The sequence below is a fragment of the Microtus oregoni genome, unplaced genomic scaffold, assembly GCF_018167655.1.
Source record: "Microtus oregoni isolate MIOR12 unplaced genomic scaffold, Mior012 000074F_000, whole genome shotgun sequence".
Taxonomy (NCBI): domain Eukaryota; kingdom Metazoa; phylum Chordata; class Mammalia; order Rodentia; family Cricetidae; genus Microtus; species Microtus oregoni.
The window spans coordinates 603,285-620,832 of record NW_024543987.1 but is presented as its reverse complement, the minus strand read 5'-3'; the positions used below and the strand labels follow the sequence as shown (position 1 = coordinate 620,832).

At 41.7% G+C, this 17,548-nt stretch overlaps 1 protein-coding gene across 10 annotated transcripts in view; it reads left to right on the top strand.

Moving 5' to 3' along the window:
• The window catches only part of Sh3kbp1 (SH3 domain containing kinase binding protein 1), a 317,007-nt gene that overhangs the window by 196,554 nt on the left and 102,905 nt on the right, over positions 1-17,548 (top strand). For all 10 annotated transcript variants that reach the window (XM_041642315.1, XM_041642313.1, XM_041642317.1 and 7 more), the window contains one exon: positions 13,336-13,411. In XM_041642315.1, coding sequence (XP_041498249.1) covers positions 13,336-13,411 — 76 coding nt within the window. The remainder of the gene's footprint in view (positions 1-13,335; positions 13,412-17,548) is intronic.

Here is a 17,548-nt window from a genome sequence, read left to right as displayed (position 1 = left end):
TTTTGTGTATGAAGGCATTTGTGCACATGTATGAGCATGCATGTGGAAGCCTGAAGTTAATATTGGTAATTCGCCTCTATCGATCCTCTTTCACCTTCTTCATTGATCATGGTCTCTCAATCAAACCCGGAGCTCACTGATATGGCTAGTCTGGATAGAGGGCTTGCTCTCGGGATCCCCGTCTGTACTTTTTCTGTGACTGATATTACAGACAAGCTTCCAGTTTAGTGGGCATTTAATGTGGGCTCCTGGGGTCTGAACATAAGTCCTTGAACTTGTGTGGACAGCATTTTAAATATTGAGCAGTCACTAGAGCCAGACTGAATTTTTGATTCAGTAAAATCCAATAACAAACACTTTACATACCTGCCATTATATCCTTCTAGAAAGCCCATGAGGTTTTTTTTTTTTTAATTTTAAATCATGATCTTCATTTCAGAAGAGGAAACCAACATACAGAGAAGTGTGGTCATTTACCCAAGATCACACAGCTAGTGACGCAATGCAGCTTTTGGAGACCATTGCCACTGAGTACAAGCCTCACTAGATACCAAAAAGAAGAATTGATTTGTTTCTTTGTAATGTCCCTAGCACTCCCATAAGGCTATTTTCTGATGGATGGTGAAGCACTGTTTTCCAGAAATCTTTAGCTTATTCAATCCATAAGTTATTTGGAAGGATTTCAAGGTGCCAAGGACAGCCCTCCCCATCATGTCTTCTTATCCTAGTTAATGAGACAGACATAAAAGTCAGAAACCCAAGATCAAGGGCAATACGTTCTTCTATGACATGGGAAGGTACTTCTGCCTTGTTGCCTAAGCCATCGTCATGGGATGCACAGAATGTGGGTGTGACTTGCCCCTGTTGCTGAATATGTCCTGACACCATGACAGGACTGCCCTGAGTTTAACTTAATTTGACCTTTCTTTGGAGAATCTCTATTCTTTTCTTGTCTGTTTTTGATGTTTCTTTTATTTTTATTTGTATTTAATTGTGTGTATAGGCATTTTTCTGCATGTATTCATATGCACCATGTGTGGTCTGATGCCTGCAGAGTCCAGAAGATATTGAATCCTCCGGGACTGGAGTTACAGATGTTGTAAGCCACCGGGTGGGTGCTGGGAATCAAGCCTCGGTCCTTTGGAAGAACACCCAGTGTTCTTTACTGCTGAACCATCTCCAGTCCCCTTTTTAAAAAAAGACTTATTTTATTATGTTTGTGTGTGTGTGTGTGTGTGTGTGTGTGTGTGTGTGTGTATCAGTGCACATATGCATGTATGTATATGTGAGTACTGGTTCCCATGAAAGCCAGAGGCATTGGATACCCTTGAAGCTGTAGTGGTTCTGAGTTGCCAGACATAAGCACTGAAATTCAACAGGAGTCCTCTATGAGAGCAATGCACACTCTTAATTCATGATCCTTCTCCCCACCCTACCTTTTCTTTTAACTCCCTGTATATCTCAGGCTAGCCTCAAACTCATGGTCCTCCTCCATCAACCTCCCAAATGCTAGGATTGCAGTCATGTTTCCAGCATGCCCCACTGGGATTTCTATTCTTGAAATATATTGGAGTTGCCTTTCTTAGTTTATTACTATGTGCACAGAAGACATCGGATATACATCCAACCTCCAGGAAACTTGTATTTTCAATCCACGGACCTGAACTCATAATAAAAATAATACCTAAATAACAAATAAATTAATTAAATAATAATAAAAATAATATCTAAAAATAGCAGCATAAAGCCTTCTTAAATATTTTGTATGTGTGCAGGTGTTTGCACATGTGTCTGGAGACCAGGGGTCTAGTTCCTGTATTGTTTTTAGGATCAAAGTTCACCTTTCTTTATGAGACAGAATTTCAGTGGGACCAGAGCTTACCAATAGGCTAGACTGGCTGGCCAGTGAGCCTTAGAGAATCCTTTAGTTTCTGAGTCTTCAATGCTGGGATTACACGTGTGCCCATTTCTACCTGGGTCAAACTCAAGACCTTCTGCTCACACAACACATGCTTTGTGGGTTGAGCTAACTCCTCCATCCTTTTATAACTTTGCATAAATCATCTCTGTCTGAAGTTAGGGGAATCCATATGATTATTTAAAAGGAGCGTTGTTCTTTAGAAGTCTGTGGAGCTAGTGATGAAAGAATGGATCTTATAATAGTAAGAGCAGACCGCTTTAGCATTAGCCAGCCGTGGTGAATGGCTTCGTGGAATCAGCAGTTATCTTTTGTAGGAGTATTTCACTTAAGACTGAGGCTGAATGAAGTAGCATAGATAGCTCATATAAATGGATTTATAGCTGGGGGTTGTAGTTGATGTCAAAGCACTTGCCTAGAAAGCCTGAAGCTCTGGGTTCTATTCCTAGCACTACAGAAGAAAAGGAATTCTATGATAAAACCATCCTCTGATATTTATGGGGGTCGTTTATAAGAACTCTCCCCCAATGGATATAAAAATCTATGATATTAATCTCTTATATAAAATATAAGTAGTTGTTACACTGTATTATTTAGGAAATAATGACAAAAAATGTCTGATGATATAATGTGGCGCAGTACCTTTCCCAAGTATTTTAACTTTGGATGCAGAGGAGTTTCTATGTGCTCCCCCGCCCCCGCTTGGATTTCTTTTTTATGACTGGCTTCATTCACCTAGTATAATGTCCACCGGGATCATTCAGGTTATGGTGGCAGACTTGCCTTTTTAAGGCTGGCTAGTGCTCTGCTATGTGCTCTAAGATTTTTGAAGATGGTGGTTCTCCTTGAAAACATCGTAACCAATCATGGCTCTGAGAGTGACCTGCTTCGGTCTGAAGCTGCTTCATTTTCCTTCCCTGCTCAGAAGGCGGGAATGCTTTCTCTGGAAATTCATTCTGGGAAGAGAAGTTTTAGGAGACAACCTTGACTAAACAATTTGCTTTCAATTTGTGAGGTGAAAAAGATGTGTTTTTGTATGTGTCAAGAGCTTCTCATATGTCTACGATTTTTTAAATGTTTTAGTTTTAAAGTGGGAGATTGACTGGTGTTTTCACAGGAAGCCACATGTTCAAAGCTTTTACAAACCTATTTTTTTTGCCACTAAGTTTCCACGCTAGCAGCAAAGCACAGAGGCACATGTCTTCTTTGACCCTTTCTTTTAGGACCTGAGCCCAGGGACCTGTCCCTGTGACTAACTCCTTAGCATGTAAACGCACTGCTGTCTTTGGCACTTGGTTGGCACTCACTAAGCATGTGGCATGCATACATGTAGACTCCAGAGCGAAACAAAATCAGAAATGGTTCTGTCGTGTTCAGGCCAGGTTCCCGTCGCTGATTTCTTCCGGTGGTGGCTGTGAGCTGTGACTACGCAGGCGTAGTTTCACGGACTTAACTAGAGGATAAAGGCAGCTTCCCCGCTGTCACTTTATGTTGGCCTTTTGTTTCTTCTTTATTTCTCATCAGTCTTATCCCAAATTAGACCCTCACACCTTTCCTTACTTTTCTTAGTAACCAGATGTCTTGGGGGATAAGTCACAAGCTACTGTAACAGTGGCTTTAACTTACCTTGCTGGCTTGGGGGCCTAAGCTGCGGCCTCTGCCTCCACCCACACCACACTGAACATCTGCTCAGGACTCAAGTGATTCTCCTGCCTCGGTCTCTTGAGTGTACCTGCTACATCCAGCTCCCGCATTCATTCATGCCTTACTTACTTGCTTTTCTTCAACTAAAGCACCCTTTCTACTACATCTGTAGGCCAACTCCTACCCATCTGTCTAAATTTAGCGCAAACCTCGTTGCTGCCATCTTTGATGCTTATTTCCTCATGGAGATTGGCCAACAACTACTTTTTCCTGGTCTGTACATGCATTTATGGTACTGCTTAGCCCTTTGAACTATGATGATTATCTAATGAGTCCGACCCTGCTGCTAATCCACACCTCACTGATGGTCCAGGACTCTGAGTCTTTCATATATGCAGTAGCCAGCATACACTGCACCGTCGAGGCGAGTGTGTATTGTAGTGTTTAAAAGAAGAGTGGAGAACGGTAAGCGTTAGTACAAAGACACGGCATTTAATATCAAGCAGTTAAGCATCATGTGATAGATACTAAGTGTAGCGTGGCTAAAGGAAGTCTTCACAAATTTCTCAAATTAAAAGAAGAAGGTCTAAGAATATACTCTGACAGTTGCCTTCCTCAGAGCATCCTTTACATTGCTGTTCCTCAGACTGTAGATGAGGGGGTTAAGCATAGGAATCACCACTGTGAGGAATACAGACAGCATCTGGTTCTGTTCAGTAGATGAATTGGACTTGGGCATCACCTAAATGAAGGTAATGATCCCGTAGCAGAGAGCGACTTCAGTGAGGTGGGAGGTGCAAGTGGAGAAGGCCTCTTTTGGTGACCCTCAGTGGGGTGCATCTTCAGGATGGTGATGAGGATGTAGATTAGGAGATGGCTATGTCAAACACTGTTGCCACAATAATGGAACCAGAAGAAACAGAAGGGTTAATTCTGGTAATAGAGAAATCTGAGCAGGACAGTTTCAGCAAAGGGGAGAAGTCACCGAAGTTATCTATCTGATTTGGTCCATAGAAGGACAAATTTAACAACCAGTAAATGTCCAACCATTCATGCAGCCACCAACGTAGGAAGATCCCAACAAGAGAAAACAGACTCTGGGGTACATGAGCGTGGAGTAGAGGAGAGGTGAGCAGATTGCTACATCCCCATCAGAGGCCATGGCAGCCAGTAGGAAGCACTCAACTGATCCAAAGGACACTGTAATGCAGAGCTGAAATTCATAGGCAGCCCGAGGTAGCGTCAGCCCATTCCCGAGGAGTCCCAGAGCCATTATAACTGAGACTGAGGTTGAATATACAATGTCTATAAAAGCCAGGTGGCTGAGGAATAGGTGCAGGGGTGTGTGCAGCTGGGAAGAAATTCTTATCCACATGATAATGCTGCCGTTGCCTACTAAAGGGACCATGTATACTCCAAGAAATAGCACAAAAAGACTCTACACAATGTAGGGACCTCTGTTAGTCCCAAAGTGATTAGCTCTGTCACAGTGGTGTGGTTTCCAGCCTCTGTCTTTTGTGTGAATTGTTCCTGTTGAAGGAAATGAAAACATTTGTTTTTTTATAATGTTCTCATTTTTCCCATTACTGGGTTTCTTTGATTTTCCTCATACTTGTTCATGGTTATCTCCTCTGCCCAACATATAAATACTGCATTCTTTAAAATTTTGGTTTTGCCCTTTTATCTTTGAATACAATGAAAATGATGAAAAAACTGGAAAAGGTAGCTTTTCCTTTGTATGTCTTACATATAAAATATCATGGGTATGTGTGAGATTTATGTTTATAGGGAATGTTGGTTAAAGCTGACACATTATTTACTGGACTTTGGTTGAGTCTTTCAGGTGAGATGTGCTCATGTATACTGAGGGAAGAGATGCCATCCCCAGGTTGGTGAGGACAAGAGCCTGGATTGTGCTCTGATTAATACACAGAAATAGGATGGATCTTTTTGTTTTAATTAATTTCATATAACTGTTTCATGGAAGCCCTGGAGTTTGGTCCATGTTTGATGTTAAACATGACAAACCAAACGCCTATCATTTGTGGCTGCCATACTATGCTTTTCCCTCCCTTACCTACCCAGTCTCTCCCTAAATTCTCTAAATGCATATGAAATGAAGGCATTGTTAATCCAATAGAAGAAGCCATCCCTCTGGTAGAAGGAGTGTTTATGATTTTTCTTTATCTGTTATAACAGCAAAAATAGTCTCCCAAAGTATAGTGGCAGGTTGTATTTTGTAAAAGTGGTCTGTGGAATGGACATTCACTTTGGCTTGCTCATCTTTGTGAATAAGATGACTCTTTAACAGGCTGGCCTGCAGGTTCCTCTCCTGGCAACAGTGAGGGTAAAATACAAACAGTATTTTCATATATTGTCAAGTGTTTGGAGAGCCGATGCCTATGATTTTAATATTGTCTGAATTACATTCTGTACCTCACTGAGCACTTAAACAAGGGTGGAAATCTCACCTAATTCTCTAAAACTCATTTTTATTTTTACAAAGAGGCAGTCGTCACCCTTCCTGTTACTGTTGTATGGCCCTTTTAACTTTTGTAAAGCATGCTTTTAGAGGTGTTCAATAAATAATCAAATGAGCCCAATCAGATCCTGGCAGGAAATAGAGTCAATGATAAATACCAGAACCTAATAGCAGAACCTGGATCACATTCTTCACACAAACAACTATTTCTCTCTCTCCCTCTCTCTCTCTCTCTCTCTCTCTCTCTCTCTCATATTCACATATATATATATGTGTGTATATGTGTGTATATATGTGCTAATACATTCATAAAGACACAAACAAAATATACTTTATATTTTATATGTATGTAGTAGAATGATAATACTAAAGATTTTTAAGGATATATTAAAAGAGGAACCCTAGAAGCCCTGGTAGAAGACTCTAAGTTGAGTCGAGGTCTGCTGTATTTAAAGAGTGTTTGCCATTAGTCTTGAGAGCTATGAACTGTTAGGTAGGTAGTATGGCAAAATGTAACAATTAGAAGTAAATCTTCAGATTTCTTTGTTGGGGATGCCTCAGGGTTTCTATAAAGAAACACCATGATCAAAAGCAAGTTCTGGAGGAAACGGTTTATTTGGCTTATACTTTCACATTGCTGTTCATCACAGAAGGAAATCAGGACAGGAACTCAAACAGTGTAGGATCCTGGAGGCAGGAGCTGATGCAGAGGCCATGGAGGGGTGCTGCTTACTGACTTACTCCTCGTGGTTTGCTCAGCCTGCTTTCTTATAGAATCCAGGACCACCAGCCCAGGGATGGCACCAACCGTAAGGGTTGGGCTTATGGAGCTATCCTCTCAACTTAGGTTCCCTCCTCTCAGATGACTCTAGTTTATGTGTCAAGTTGACATAATACTGGCCAGCACAGTTGGATTTGCACGAGCAGTAATCAAGTAGCAGTACATTGCTTTGATGCAGGTGTGTTAAGAGGTGTAGCGGGTGCTTGAAAACTGTCTCATGACAGACCAATAAAGAAGGTTCAGTCTGGGCAGGATCCTTGACTGAAAAATGATTAAAGTAGCCCCCTGGGAGGATGAAAGACTCCAGATCAGAGTCAAAGAGGAAGGAAGGAATATGCACTAAGAACTTCATTGCTGGATTCCGTGGAAGGTGTGACAAGGGTCCTTGGAGGTGAATTCCAAGTCATGCTCCTAGGACACAGAAATGATAGTTAAGACAATTTAGAAAAGGGATAGTGTTCACCTATTTGTTCTATAGAATGTTCTTTCTTGTGGTGTCTCACTGCTGTCAAAAGATGTTCTATGCTCAGGGAAGGTTGGAATACACTGAGACAACTTAAGGCTAAAGTTAAATAGTAACTGTAAAACATAAACAGTATTCAGTGTTTTCCAAATGTACCAAGTTAGGGATTAGGTGTTTTCTTGATTAGTTGATTGGTTAGAGCGCTGTGGGGGAATACACTTCTGAAGATTATTTCAGGGGAGAGAGGAGAGAGAGAGAGAGAGAGAGAGAGAGAGAGAGAGAGAGAGAGAGAGAGAGAGAGAACATGTGTACATTAAAAACAAGAGTGATGGCGCCTAGGAAAACATTGGACAGTGTAGACAGTGTGCTGTCACCAGTGACCAGACCAGGCTGGGGAATATTGACGTATGACAATGACTGAAGTTTTGGGGTCCTCTGATTTGTCAAGGAGGACATCTCCTCTCTTTGGACTTGATATGACAAGAGTCTTATGCTAGGTTTTGTGGGGGTGTGGATGATACCCAAGCTCCCTGCTTTACCCAGCAACCACTTACTAACCTCATATTTTGTGAGGGTAAGAAAATAATGAACGTCTAGGTCCTGCTCAATTTCTGAAACAAAGGTACTTAAACTGCCAAATGTTTTAGAATTGACAAGTGCTTTTAAAGCAGCCAGGAATCACTTAAGGCTTTAACTGTGGTTAGGCAAAGAGGTTCAGCAAATTTGGATTCTGAATTTCTAAAACAACTCAGGTAAGTGAAAGTCATCTGAATAACTCCTAAATCTTAAGTTCAATTTCATAATCAGAAAAAATTTACTATCTTTAAACTTTTACTTTTATGTATTTATTTTGCTTCTTTGAGGGCAGATTTTGCTGTGCTTCCCAAGATGGCCTTGAATTCAACAATCCTCCTGCCTCGGCATTCCCAAGTGCTGAGATTTACAGGCACGAGCCACCATGCCCAACAGAAGATTCTTCTTAGCATTTTGTTTTTCTCATAGTTAGCTTCAGAGAGTCCACCCCGAAAAGCAAGAATTGACATCTCAACACAGGAAGTGTTTCAAAAGCAAATCCTGACCCTGGACCAGAAAGAACTACATGTACTAGGCCATGCCTTTTAGTTTTAGAACTTCAAGATATGTTTTACTGTGGCATATCTTCTGTTGGTATCATACAGTTGAAGTGGGGTCCACCAAATGCAAGCAAATTGGCAGTCACACACAGAACGGAGAGCCTTCCAGTGGGGGCCCACAAGGCACTCCATTTTAAGGACAGCTCTTTATATTGGTTCTTTTCTGGCTCTGACATGCTCGGCTCCTACCCCTCCCTACTGAACGCCAAGAAGACTTTTCATAATGCCATGAGTCATTACATGTTCATGAAAGGACTGTGTGAAAATAAAGATAAGAGTTTTGGTGGAAGACACAAGCTGCAAAACTGTAGATAAAGTTGCATATAAATACAGTTTTGTGCTGCCTTCCATCCATCCTGTGTCCTGTATCTCTCCATCTCCTGGAGATGAGTAGGGTGACTGTGCTGCACTCTTGGGCACACCTCAACACACTACTGTGGAGAACCAGCTCCACAACGGTGTCGCTTTAGTGCTTGACAACTCCCTGCCTTCTTGTCCCTTTACTTGCCGCATATTGAAGAAACTCTAATGAATCCATAATGGACGGAAAGAGAAAAGGTACTATCAGATGCTGGTGTTATATAAAGAATAACACTAAGGAGCCATCTTTGAGCTTCAGTTTTACCCTTGGGTTTGCCTTTGTGTGCGTGCATGAGTAATGGCTTCATGGAGTTTCTCAGACAATCCCATACTTCCTGGACAGCGGCTCTTAGGATGCAGGGAGTCCCTACCCCTGCCCCAGTGATCCTGGCTGCCTTTGGATTGCAAGGCTTGTGTGTAATGGTCTTTGGAAAGGGGACTTTCAGAGATGGGATTTAAACATTGACTTGTTATTAGAAACTTTTTTCCACTCAAGGGAGTTTGCACCTGAATTATAACAGCAGAGGAGTGCTTTTGTACCCACGATTTGAGCAGGATTCCACAGTCACAAAGAGAACAGATACATTCGTCATTTGGGAACTGGATTTCCCTGAACTCAATCCCAGTGATTGTCTTTGTCTTGGCATATAAAAAGGAAAGTGTTACTTACTCTACTAATTGAAATCATATGGTACTTATCTGTTGTGATGCTGTATTGCTGGATCCTGTGGAGCTAGAAGCACATGTATATGAAACCCCCACTGTAGACAGGATGCCCTCCCTCCCTACCCTGGGTTCACCAAAATTTGCTTTGTGCTCTTGACAAGAACTAAAGGGAGATGGATTAATATTACTAAATATTCAAAGGAATAGATTTTCTGATTTCTAAAATTGAGTTTTATTTTAATTTAAAAATTTTTTTTTGCATTATACGGGTTTGGTCTGCATGGGTGTGCACCATGTACATGCAGTGCCCACGGAGGCCCGAAGAGTGCATCAGATCCCCGGAACTGGAGCGACGGTTGTAAACTGCTAAGAGGATGCTGGGAATTAAACCTGGGTCCTCTTCAAGAGGAGGATGTGCTCTTAACCACTGAGCCAACTCTTCAGCCTGGTTTTATTTTTAAAGATGTATTTATTATTTTTATTTATGCTTACATGAATTTATATGCACCATGTTTATGCAGAAGCCCTCAGACTCCAGAGGACATTGGATCCCCTGGAACCGAAGTTACAGGTGTTTGTGACCCACCTGATGTAGATGCTAGAAACCAAACCTGGATCTATCTGCAAGAGCAGTTAGGTGCTCTTAATCACTAACCCGTCTCTCTAGCCCCTAAATTAGATTTAAAGTGGAGTTCACGCTGTAGGCAAGAGAAACAAAAAGTGATACCAATGTGAAAATTGCTGCATTTTGAAGCATATCCAAAGCGTTGGCCTGTTTGTGGAGTATTCAGCTCCGTGTGGTCCTCTGTGTACATATCTACTGCCATTCCAAGTAGGGGCTTCTGGGTCAGGGAACAAGCAAACCTGATCACCATGGAGGCCCTGGCTGGGAAACATTTAGGGACTTGCACAAAAGGCAAAAGGAAATGGAGGACCAAGCTAGAGAGCAGAACTTGAGAGTCTGTTCCTTCTGAAGTCACGCAGTGAACTGAGGCTTCCAGCTGGTCTCTTAGGAACTCTGCCTTGTGCCAGCCACGGCAGCACAATGCCCATGGGCTTCACTGGGCATGTCCTGGACAAACCATCTTCCTTATGCTACTCAGGAGGGTGAGAAGCTGCCAGGCTGAGAAGAGGCATTAAGAAAGGTGGAGGTCCTGAGTCCTCTGCCACAATCAGGCATAAGCATGACCTTTGCTACCTCCCAGGTGCATGAGAGCCCCTGTTTTATTTGTGCATGGGGGGGGGGGGCTGCTTTGCAGCTGAGCTTCAGCTATATATGATGTCGATGCACATGTGTAGTTTACATAGCAGCATTATGTGCTTAAATCAAGAGAAAAGAGAAAGGGAGAGGAAGTAGCATTAAGAGATGTTTAATACTGTTTCTAAGTATGGAAACAGGAACCAGAGTTTTTAACCCAATAAAGGACATTTAATTCTCACTAATAGAATCCCTGCTACATCAGGGTCAGTGGTTCTCAAACAGGGGCATGTATCAGAGTCCCACGGAGGGTGTATCCCCTCAGAGGCTGCTTGGCATCATCCCCAGGGTTTCTGATTGAGAAGGTCTGGGGCCAAGGCCTGGGAATATGCCCAGTTGACAAGTTTTCAGGCTTTGCCGGTTAACTAGCCAGTGTAGCTTCTAGCAGAGAGAGAAGCGCCACAGTGCCCTCCATCTCTGGAACCCCTGTGGGACCTGACTGAATGGGGAGGAGCGCAGCTTACCCTCTGGATTTCTGATTGTGGTCCAGAAAGGCAAAGGATGTAAGGTTCACCATCCCCCAGAAGATGAGCATAATACAAATTTCACTGGGACCCCTATTGCTGGGACCCATGGAAGTCAGTGCACTGGAATTTTTCTGAAGCATTGAAGAAAAAAGGCAGAGTGTGCATTCGTTTTGTTCTGTAAGTGCATTTAGCAAATAGTGTTTCTTGGTGTCTGGTGACTTGGACTTTCTGGTAAATCAGGATGTCAGGCATGAAGGCAGCACTTTCTTTGGCTCCCAAAAGAGAAATTACAAGGTTCTGAAATCTGCAAGGCTTTCTTCAGAAGGCAGCATTTCTGCTTTAAAGCCCACACTATTCATTTGATGTCTCCGCTTTGTGATTGTTTATTGGTTTCTTTGTTTTAGGAGCGTGAACAAAGCTATGACGGGCAGCAGCCCCTTGCTGGTACTGTATCTCCAGACTCCCTCTTTTCCCCATTGGTGATAACTGAAGTTTTCCTTGCTTTTGTTTGCCTCTCCCTAATGTGTTAATGGGAGTAAAGCTTTATTCCAGCCTCTGCCAAACCAAGGGAGGGGCAAAGAGATTGGCAGGCATGCTTCCAGCAGTATGGATGGAGAATGAGGCTCCCAGAGCTTCCAGGTTCCCTTCTGACTTTTCAATATAATCCCCAAACTGTTTCTTCATCAAATTTGACCTTCTAGCAGAAGAACATCAAACATATTTTTTTTAAAAAAAACTTCCTTGATATTTCCTTGAAATCATAAAATACTATTCTTTTGAGTACTTAGTGGTAGAAGAGTGGCTTATTATTTGGGGTTTTCATTTTTTCATCCAATATAGAAAGCCTTGTGGCACTAAATGAAAATGTCACCGTGTAAAATGCAAAGGCTTTCTGTCACAAACGTTTTTAAAAATTCATGAAGGTCTGAAGATTTGATTTATCTTTTCCTCTTTCTGTGATTTATTCATATTTAATGTTAGTTTCAACAATCACAACATGAAGAACCTTTTCAAATAAAAAATGGCAAATGAGTTTCATTTGAAGAAAAAAACCAACCATACCAGTTTTTAATGACACAGTTTATTGTTCTTCCCATGTTCACGGGACAGAAAGTTTGTTTTTCCTGGTGGCTTCATTGTTGGGAATGTCAATTCACCTGGCTATTTGCATGTGGCAATGGTTTCTCTCATGTCAGTGGACACTTCTCATTGGGCATTAATCATGTTTACAGGGGTGTAAGGGCAGAAAGAAGAGTGGGAACAGCTCTCACCTCTGGAATGGTTGAGTTGGCTTGTTCCTGTGTTTGATTTGGGTTCTGAACTGCTGGATAGCCTGTGACCTCAGGGACATCTTTAGGCAGGGACAGTCTTTCCTAAGGATGATTCGTAAATAAGAATAATAGAATTAGCTTCAAATGAAGTAGAAGAGCAGACTCAAAGTGTTTGGCTTGGTTTTATTTTTTTAAACAAAACTGATCAATGGACATCGGGTCTGAGGTGTCGACATTTAGGTCTTGGAGGACTAACCAACTGGTAGGAATGGAGCTGAAGACCCTCCTTGCTTTTGTTTTATGAGATAGGTATATTCTTCCTAAAGGACAAGAAATTTTTGCTCACACCCACAAGGTAAATGGTTTCTTAGATGGTAAAAAGGACTTAATGAAGGCCCAATGGTTCTGAACAGTCTAGCTCCTGCCTGTCTGTCCACCTTCCTATTCTCCCACCCATTCTTCCGGCTCTCATCTCTGTATTCCTTCCCTTCGTTTTTCCTACTTGTTCTCATTCTTCCACTGTGAGCTTATGTTAGAGCATCTGCACCGGGCCTCCATAAATTTTATCAGCTTGTCATAAAATGAAGGAAACTGCACCAGTTTTTTTTTCTGTTCAAAATAATAAGAAACCTGTAAAAAGTATCAAGAGAGGAAGATAATAGAAGGCACAAAGAGTCTTCAAAGAAAAAGCCCTTTTTTCTTCTTTACTCCTTTGTTTGTCACTGAGGACAAAATCCATTAATGTGTGGCAGCCAATCCACAGAGCAGTCTCAGTTCATGGCTGTGGTTTTCAGAACCAGGTCTGGGGGGTTTCCCACTGTGGTTTTGATTTTGTTCCTTTGCTCATAAAGAGAGTCATCCTGATGTGTAAATCATCCTGTTTCCTCCTCAGACAATTGGGAAGAAGTTACCTCCAGCTACATCAACTCCAGATCCATCAAAACCAGAAATGGACAGCAGGACAAAGGGTGAGTTTCCTTAATTACCAAAATTCTTTATATACCTCTGAAAGCTTTTGTGTATCCATCCATTAAAAAAAGCACACAAATGTGTCTCCTTAGACAGCCATGAGTGTACTGGAAGGACAAGTTAAAATCAGAATTCTTCTGTTTTTGATGGGGGCAGTTTGATCCTTTCCTGCCACATCCATTGCAGCAACATGCAAAGTTAGAGTTTGTCCATATTTCTGCAGGTTAAGTGACCCAAGGACTCAGAAAGTGCGAACTAAAGCACATGAGAAATTGCTGGATCCTCATTAGCTAGGCCTAACCACTTACCCATCATTACTCTCCTTTCACTTACTTAGGCGGAGGCTGTTCGTTCATTTCCCGGCTGCTCAGACCTGAAATAATCACATAAAAGCTCTATAAATTAAAAACACTACTTGACCTTTTAGCTCAGGCTTTTTGTTAATTAACTGTTACATCTTAAATTAACCCATTCCTATTATTTTGTATTTTACCACGAGGCTCGTGGTTTGCCGGTAAGGTTTTGGGGCTTCTGTTTCCTTTGGCAGCTATTCTCTCTTTCTATCTCTGTTTGAATTTTGAACAGGCAGTCTCCTACTACACACTTATGCTGGACTCCTCAACACGTCTTTTTAAAAACTATTTTGATTTCTAACTATGTATATGCATGTGTTTCTGCGTTGGGATATATGCATGCGAATGCGGGTACCTGCAGAGAGCAGAGGCATCTGAGTTCTGGGAACTGGAGTAACAGTCACTTATGAACCACCTGGTATGGGGATGCTGGAACTTGAACTCCAGTCCTCTGCAAGAGCAGTACACACTCTTAACCATTTAGCCATCTCTCCAGCCCCACATCTATTCTTGAATGTCTTCAAGTGTTCCTATGGTATCTTCAGGCAAGAGACTCAAGTCTTTTGGACGGACTAGGCTAGTAGATGGGAAGAGATTAGTTTCATTTTAGATTGATGCTATCCAATAGGTCAATCACATGAACCGTGTATACAATTTAAAAATTTCTGATGACCACATTAAAAATTGGAAGCTAATTTTAATGTATTTAGGTCAATATATATACACACATACATATATACATACATACTTATATATAACCTTATCTATAACCAGTTATATATATATATATATATATATATATATATATATATATATATATATATATAAAACTTTTTCAATATGTAATCTCTATAAAACTATTAGTAAGATGCTGTGCTTTTCTCCAGTGTTTTGTCTTCACAGTGTTCTGTGTGGTTTGCAGGTATTGTGTATCTCAGTTTAGAGTAGCAGCCACATTTTCGAGTGTTCATTAGTCACGTGTGCCCATGGGTGACCATGTTGGACAGTGTATTTTAAGAGGAATGTTGAAGCCCTTGACAGAAAACCACAGCTCTCACAGAGATAGTCTCTGCTGAGCCAAATATGAGTGGCCATGGCCTAGGAACATGCATTGAGGTTGCTCCGCATGACAGGTTCCAATACAGAACAGTTGCCTGAGCCCTTTTATAGCCACAGAGCAAATGAAAGTCCTAAGTCAAGGCTTTCCCACAATTCTTCAATGAAAACAGCAGGTAGGCAGGCTAGGTTTTAGATGTTCTCCGATGACATTCTTAGCTTTTGCATTCGTGGATGCTAGTGATCTGCTAAGTGTATTTTACAAAGGTTTTGCCTTTGAAATTTCCCCAATACAGAGGTAGATAGTACATAGTTATTAAGAGAAATGAAGATAGCCCAAGATAATTTTGATTCTCAAAGATCTATACTGTTCTGTCTTTTCACAGTCAAAATTTGAAACAGTAGGTCAGCCTTGTAGAGTCTTCAACATATATGTGACTTTTTTCTGGGAACTTCAGTTTATAGGGCCAACGATGGCTCCTTGATCTAGGGGATGTACACAGTTGCAGATGACGGCTCCCTTAGGCATGTGGTAGAATGCTGGCCCTCCACCATGCCTTGTTCAGTCATATAAATATCATTAAGCCCCATCCATGTACCTGACTCTCCAGAAGCATTATGGTCAGGGAATTGGTTATTCACAACGCAGGGATTTAACAGAGACGAGATAGAGTGTTTTATCTTAAGAGTCCTAGGAGGACCGGGTGTTATTAGCTACCAACATGACCCCAGACAAATTACTTGCTTTGATTTCTCTGGTCTTTATTCTCATGGTTTGCTTTATGTATGCAGTCAGAGTGTTGCATTAGACAAAGAAAAGCCCTTAGGTTTCTCCCAGCATCTTCATCCTCTCAGTCAGTCCTAAAAGCGTTAGGACCCATTGTGGAAGGTTTTTCCACTCCAAAGCATTGAGCAGCCTGAGAAACAAAAGGAAGACAGTTCTGTGAGAGTGCGCATTATTATTGGAAATCGATGTTAATATGCCTGTCAGTGGGCATCAGGCCTGGAGGGATTTGCTGTTTACTCTTGGGCATTTTCCATGGATCTGAGGATAAGAATTTTCACAGCTGAATTTTACTGTACACATTCTCCATCTGGCCTTCCTTGCCAAGAGAAAATTTCAGGGTAATTGCTCTCCCATGATTGCCATTTAGTAGAACCCCAGGCCATTAGAATTCCTCCAACTTTTGAATCAGTTCCCTGTTTCTGGATGCTGATGCCATATCTGTGTTCAGGTAGGTTACAGAGTGCTGAGCAGCCTTTGGAAATGACCCTGGGCTTACTATCCAGGCAGCTTCATTTCTTCTTCCTTCTGGCCTGAAATAGAAACCATGGCAAAGGATGCCCAGCAGCACAGAGGAGAGCTGCTTCTTCCTGCCAGCTGTCTCCTCAGCACACTAAACCACAAGCTCACATCAGGATCCAGAGTTATGATGATTCAAAAATACTCATGTGAGTTGGTATGTTTTGAGTGATCCAGATTTATTTAAGCAGGGAACATTCTCCCCACCCCACCCCCAAACAAAAGGCTTTTATGATACTGAAATTCATCAGCAACTCATGCTGAGGAACAGATTGCCATAATTTTCATAACAAGAGGAAAACTATCTAAATATTCATAACAAAGTACCCCGAGGTGCCTTCAGCTTATCACATCTGGTGTCTCCCTTTTTCTTATAACAATTGGTGCAGATTTGTGATCTCTGCAGGGTAGAAACATGGCCTAAAAGACAGACCTCTTTAGCATTAGCATCTTTCTGAACTATTAGTTCAAACTTCCAGATTCAGAAGGCACTAGATCAGTGTTTCTCAACCTGTGTCAAATGACCCTTTCACAGGGATCACATATCAGATATCCTGCATAGCAGATATATATAGTATGATTCAGAACAGTAGCAAAATGACAGTTATGAAGTAGCAACAAAATAATTTTATAGTTGGGGTAACCATAACATGAAGAAATGTATTAAAGGGTCACAGCATTAGGAAGGCTGAGAACCACTGCTCTATATGTATAAGTAGATTTGGAAAGTAAAACTGCCTGGTAGACTTTGTACAAAGTGGGATCAGGTATCTGAATAAAGTATGATAGGAGGTGGGAGAGGGATACAGGCTCAGTCTCCCCAAAGTTTTCTCTCTTCCTAGAAACCACTCCACTAATCTGCTCTCTAGATTCACAGTGAGGGCCTTCCTGTGATGGGAGCCAGCTATCTAAGCTGTTTAAAGTCAGCCTTTCAACTTCGGTCCTCTTGGAGAGGACGGGCTTCCTATTTTCCTTATGGCTAGCCTTTCTCCCAGTCTCCAGGCATTTCATCTGAGCAGGAAAGAACTGCCCATGAGAGTAGTAGCACTTGGGCCTTACCCTGAGGTACAACAGAAAGGTTTTGCTTCTCAGGTTGCATCTTATTCTTTTGAAACAATGCTTCTCTTTTAAACATGAGAGCAAAAGGTGTTATAATTAATACTTGTGACATGATTGGAAAGTCAAACTCCCAGCAGTGTCTAAGATCAAAGGCAAGTGAACCATCAGTTTCTTCCTAAGGGGAGCTGGTGGGTTGGAATTGACAAACACGCTTTCATTTCCATGTCTGACTTTAAGTGTAGACTAAGGTGGTACTTACATGTGGGCCAGAGCATTCTCTGTTGTGGGGACTTTCCTATGGGCATCACAGAGAATTTAGCAGCCTCCCTGGCCTCTGTTCAATAGATTCCAGTTGCACCTTTTTC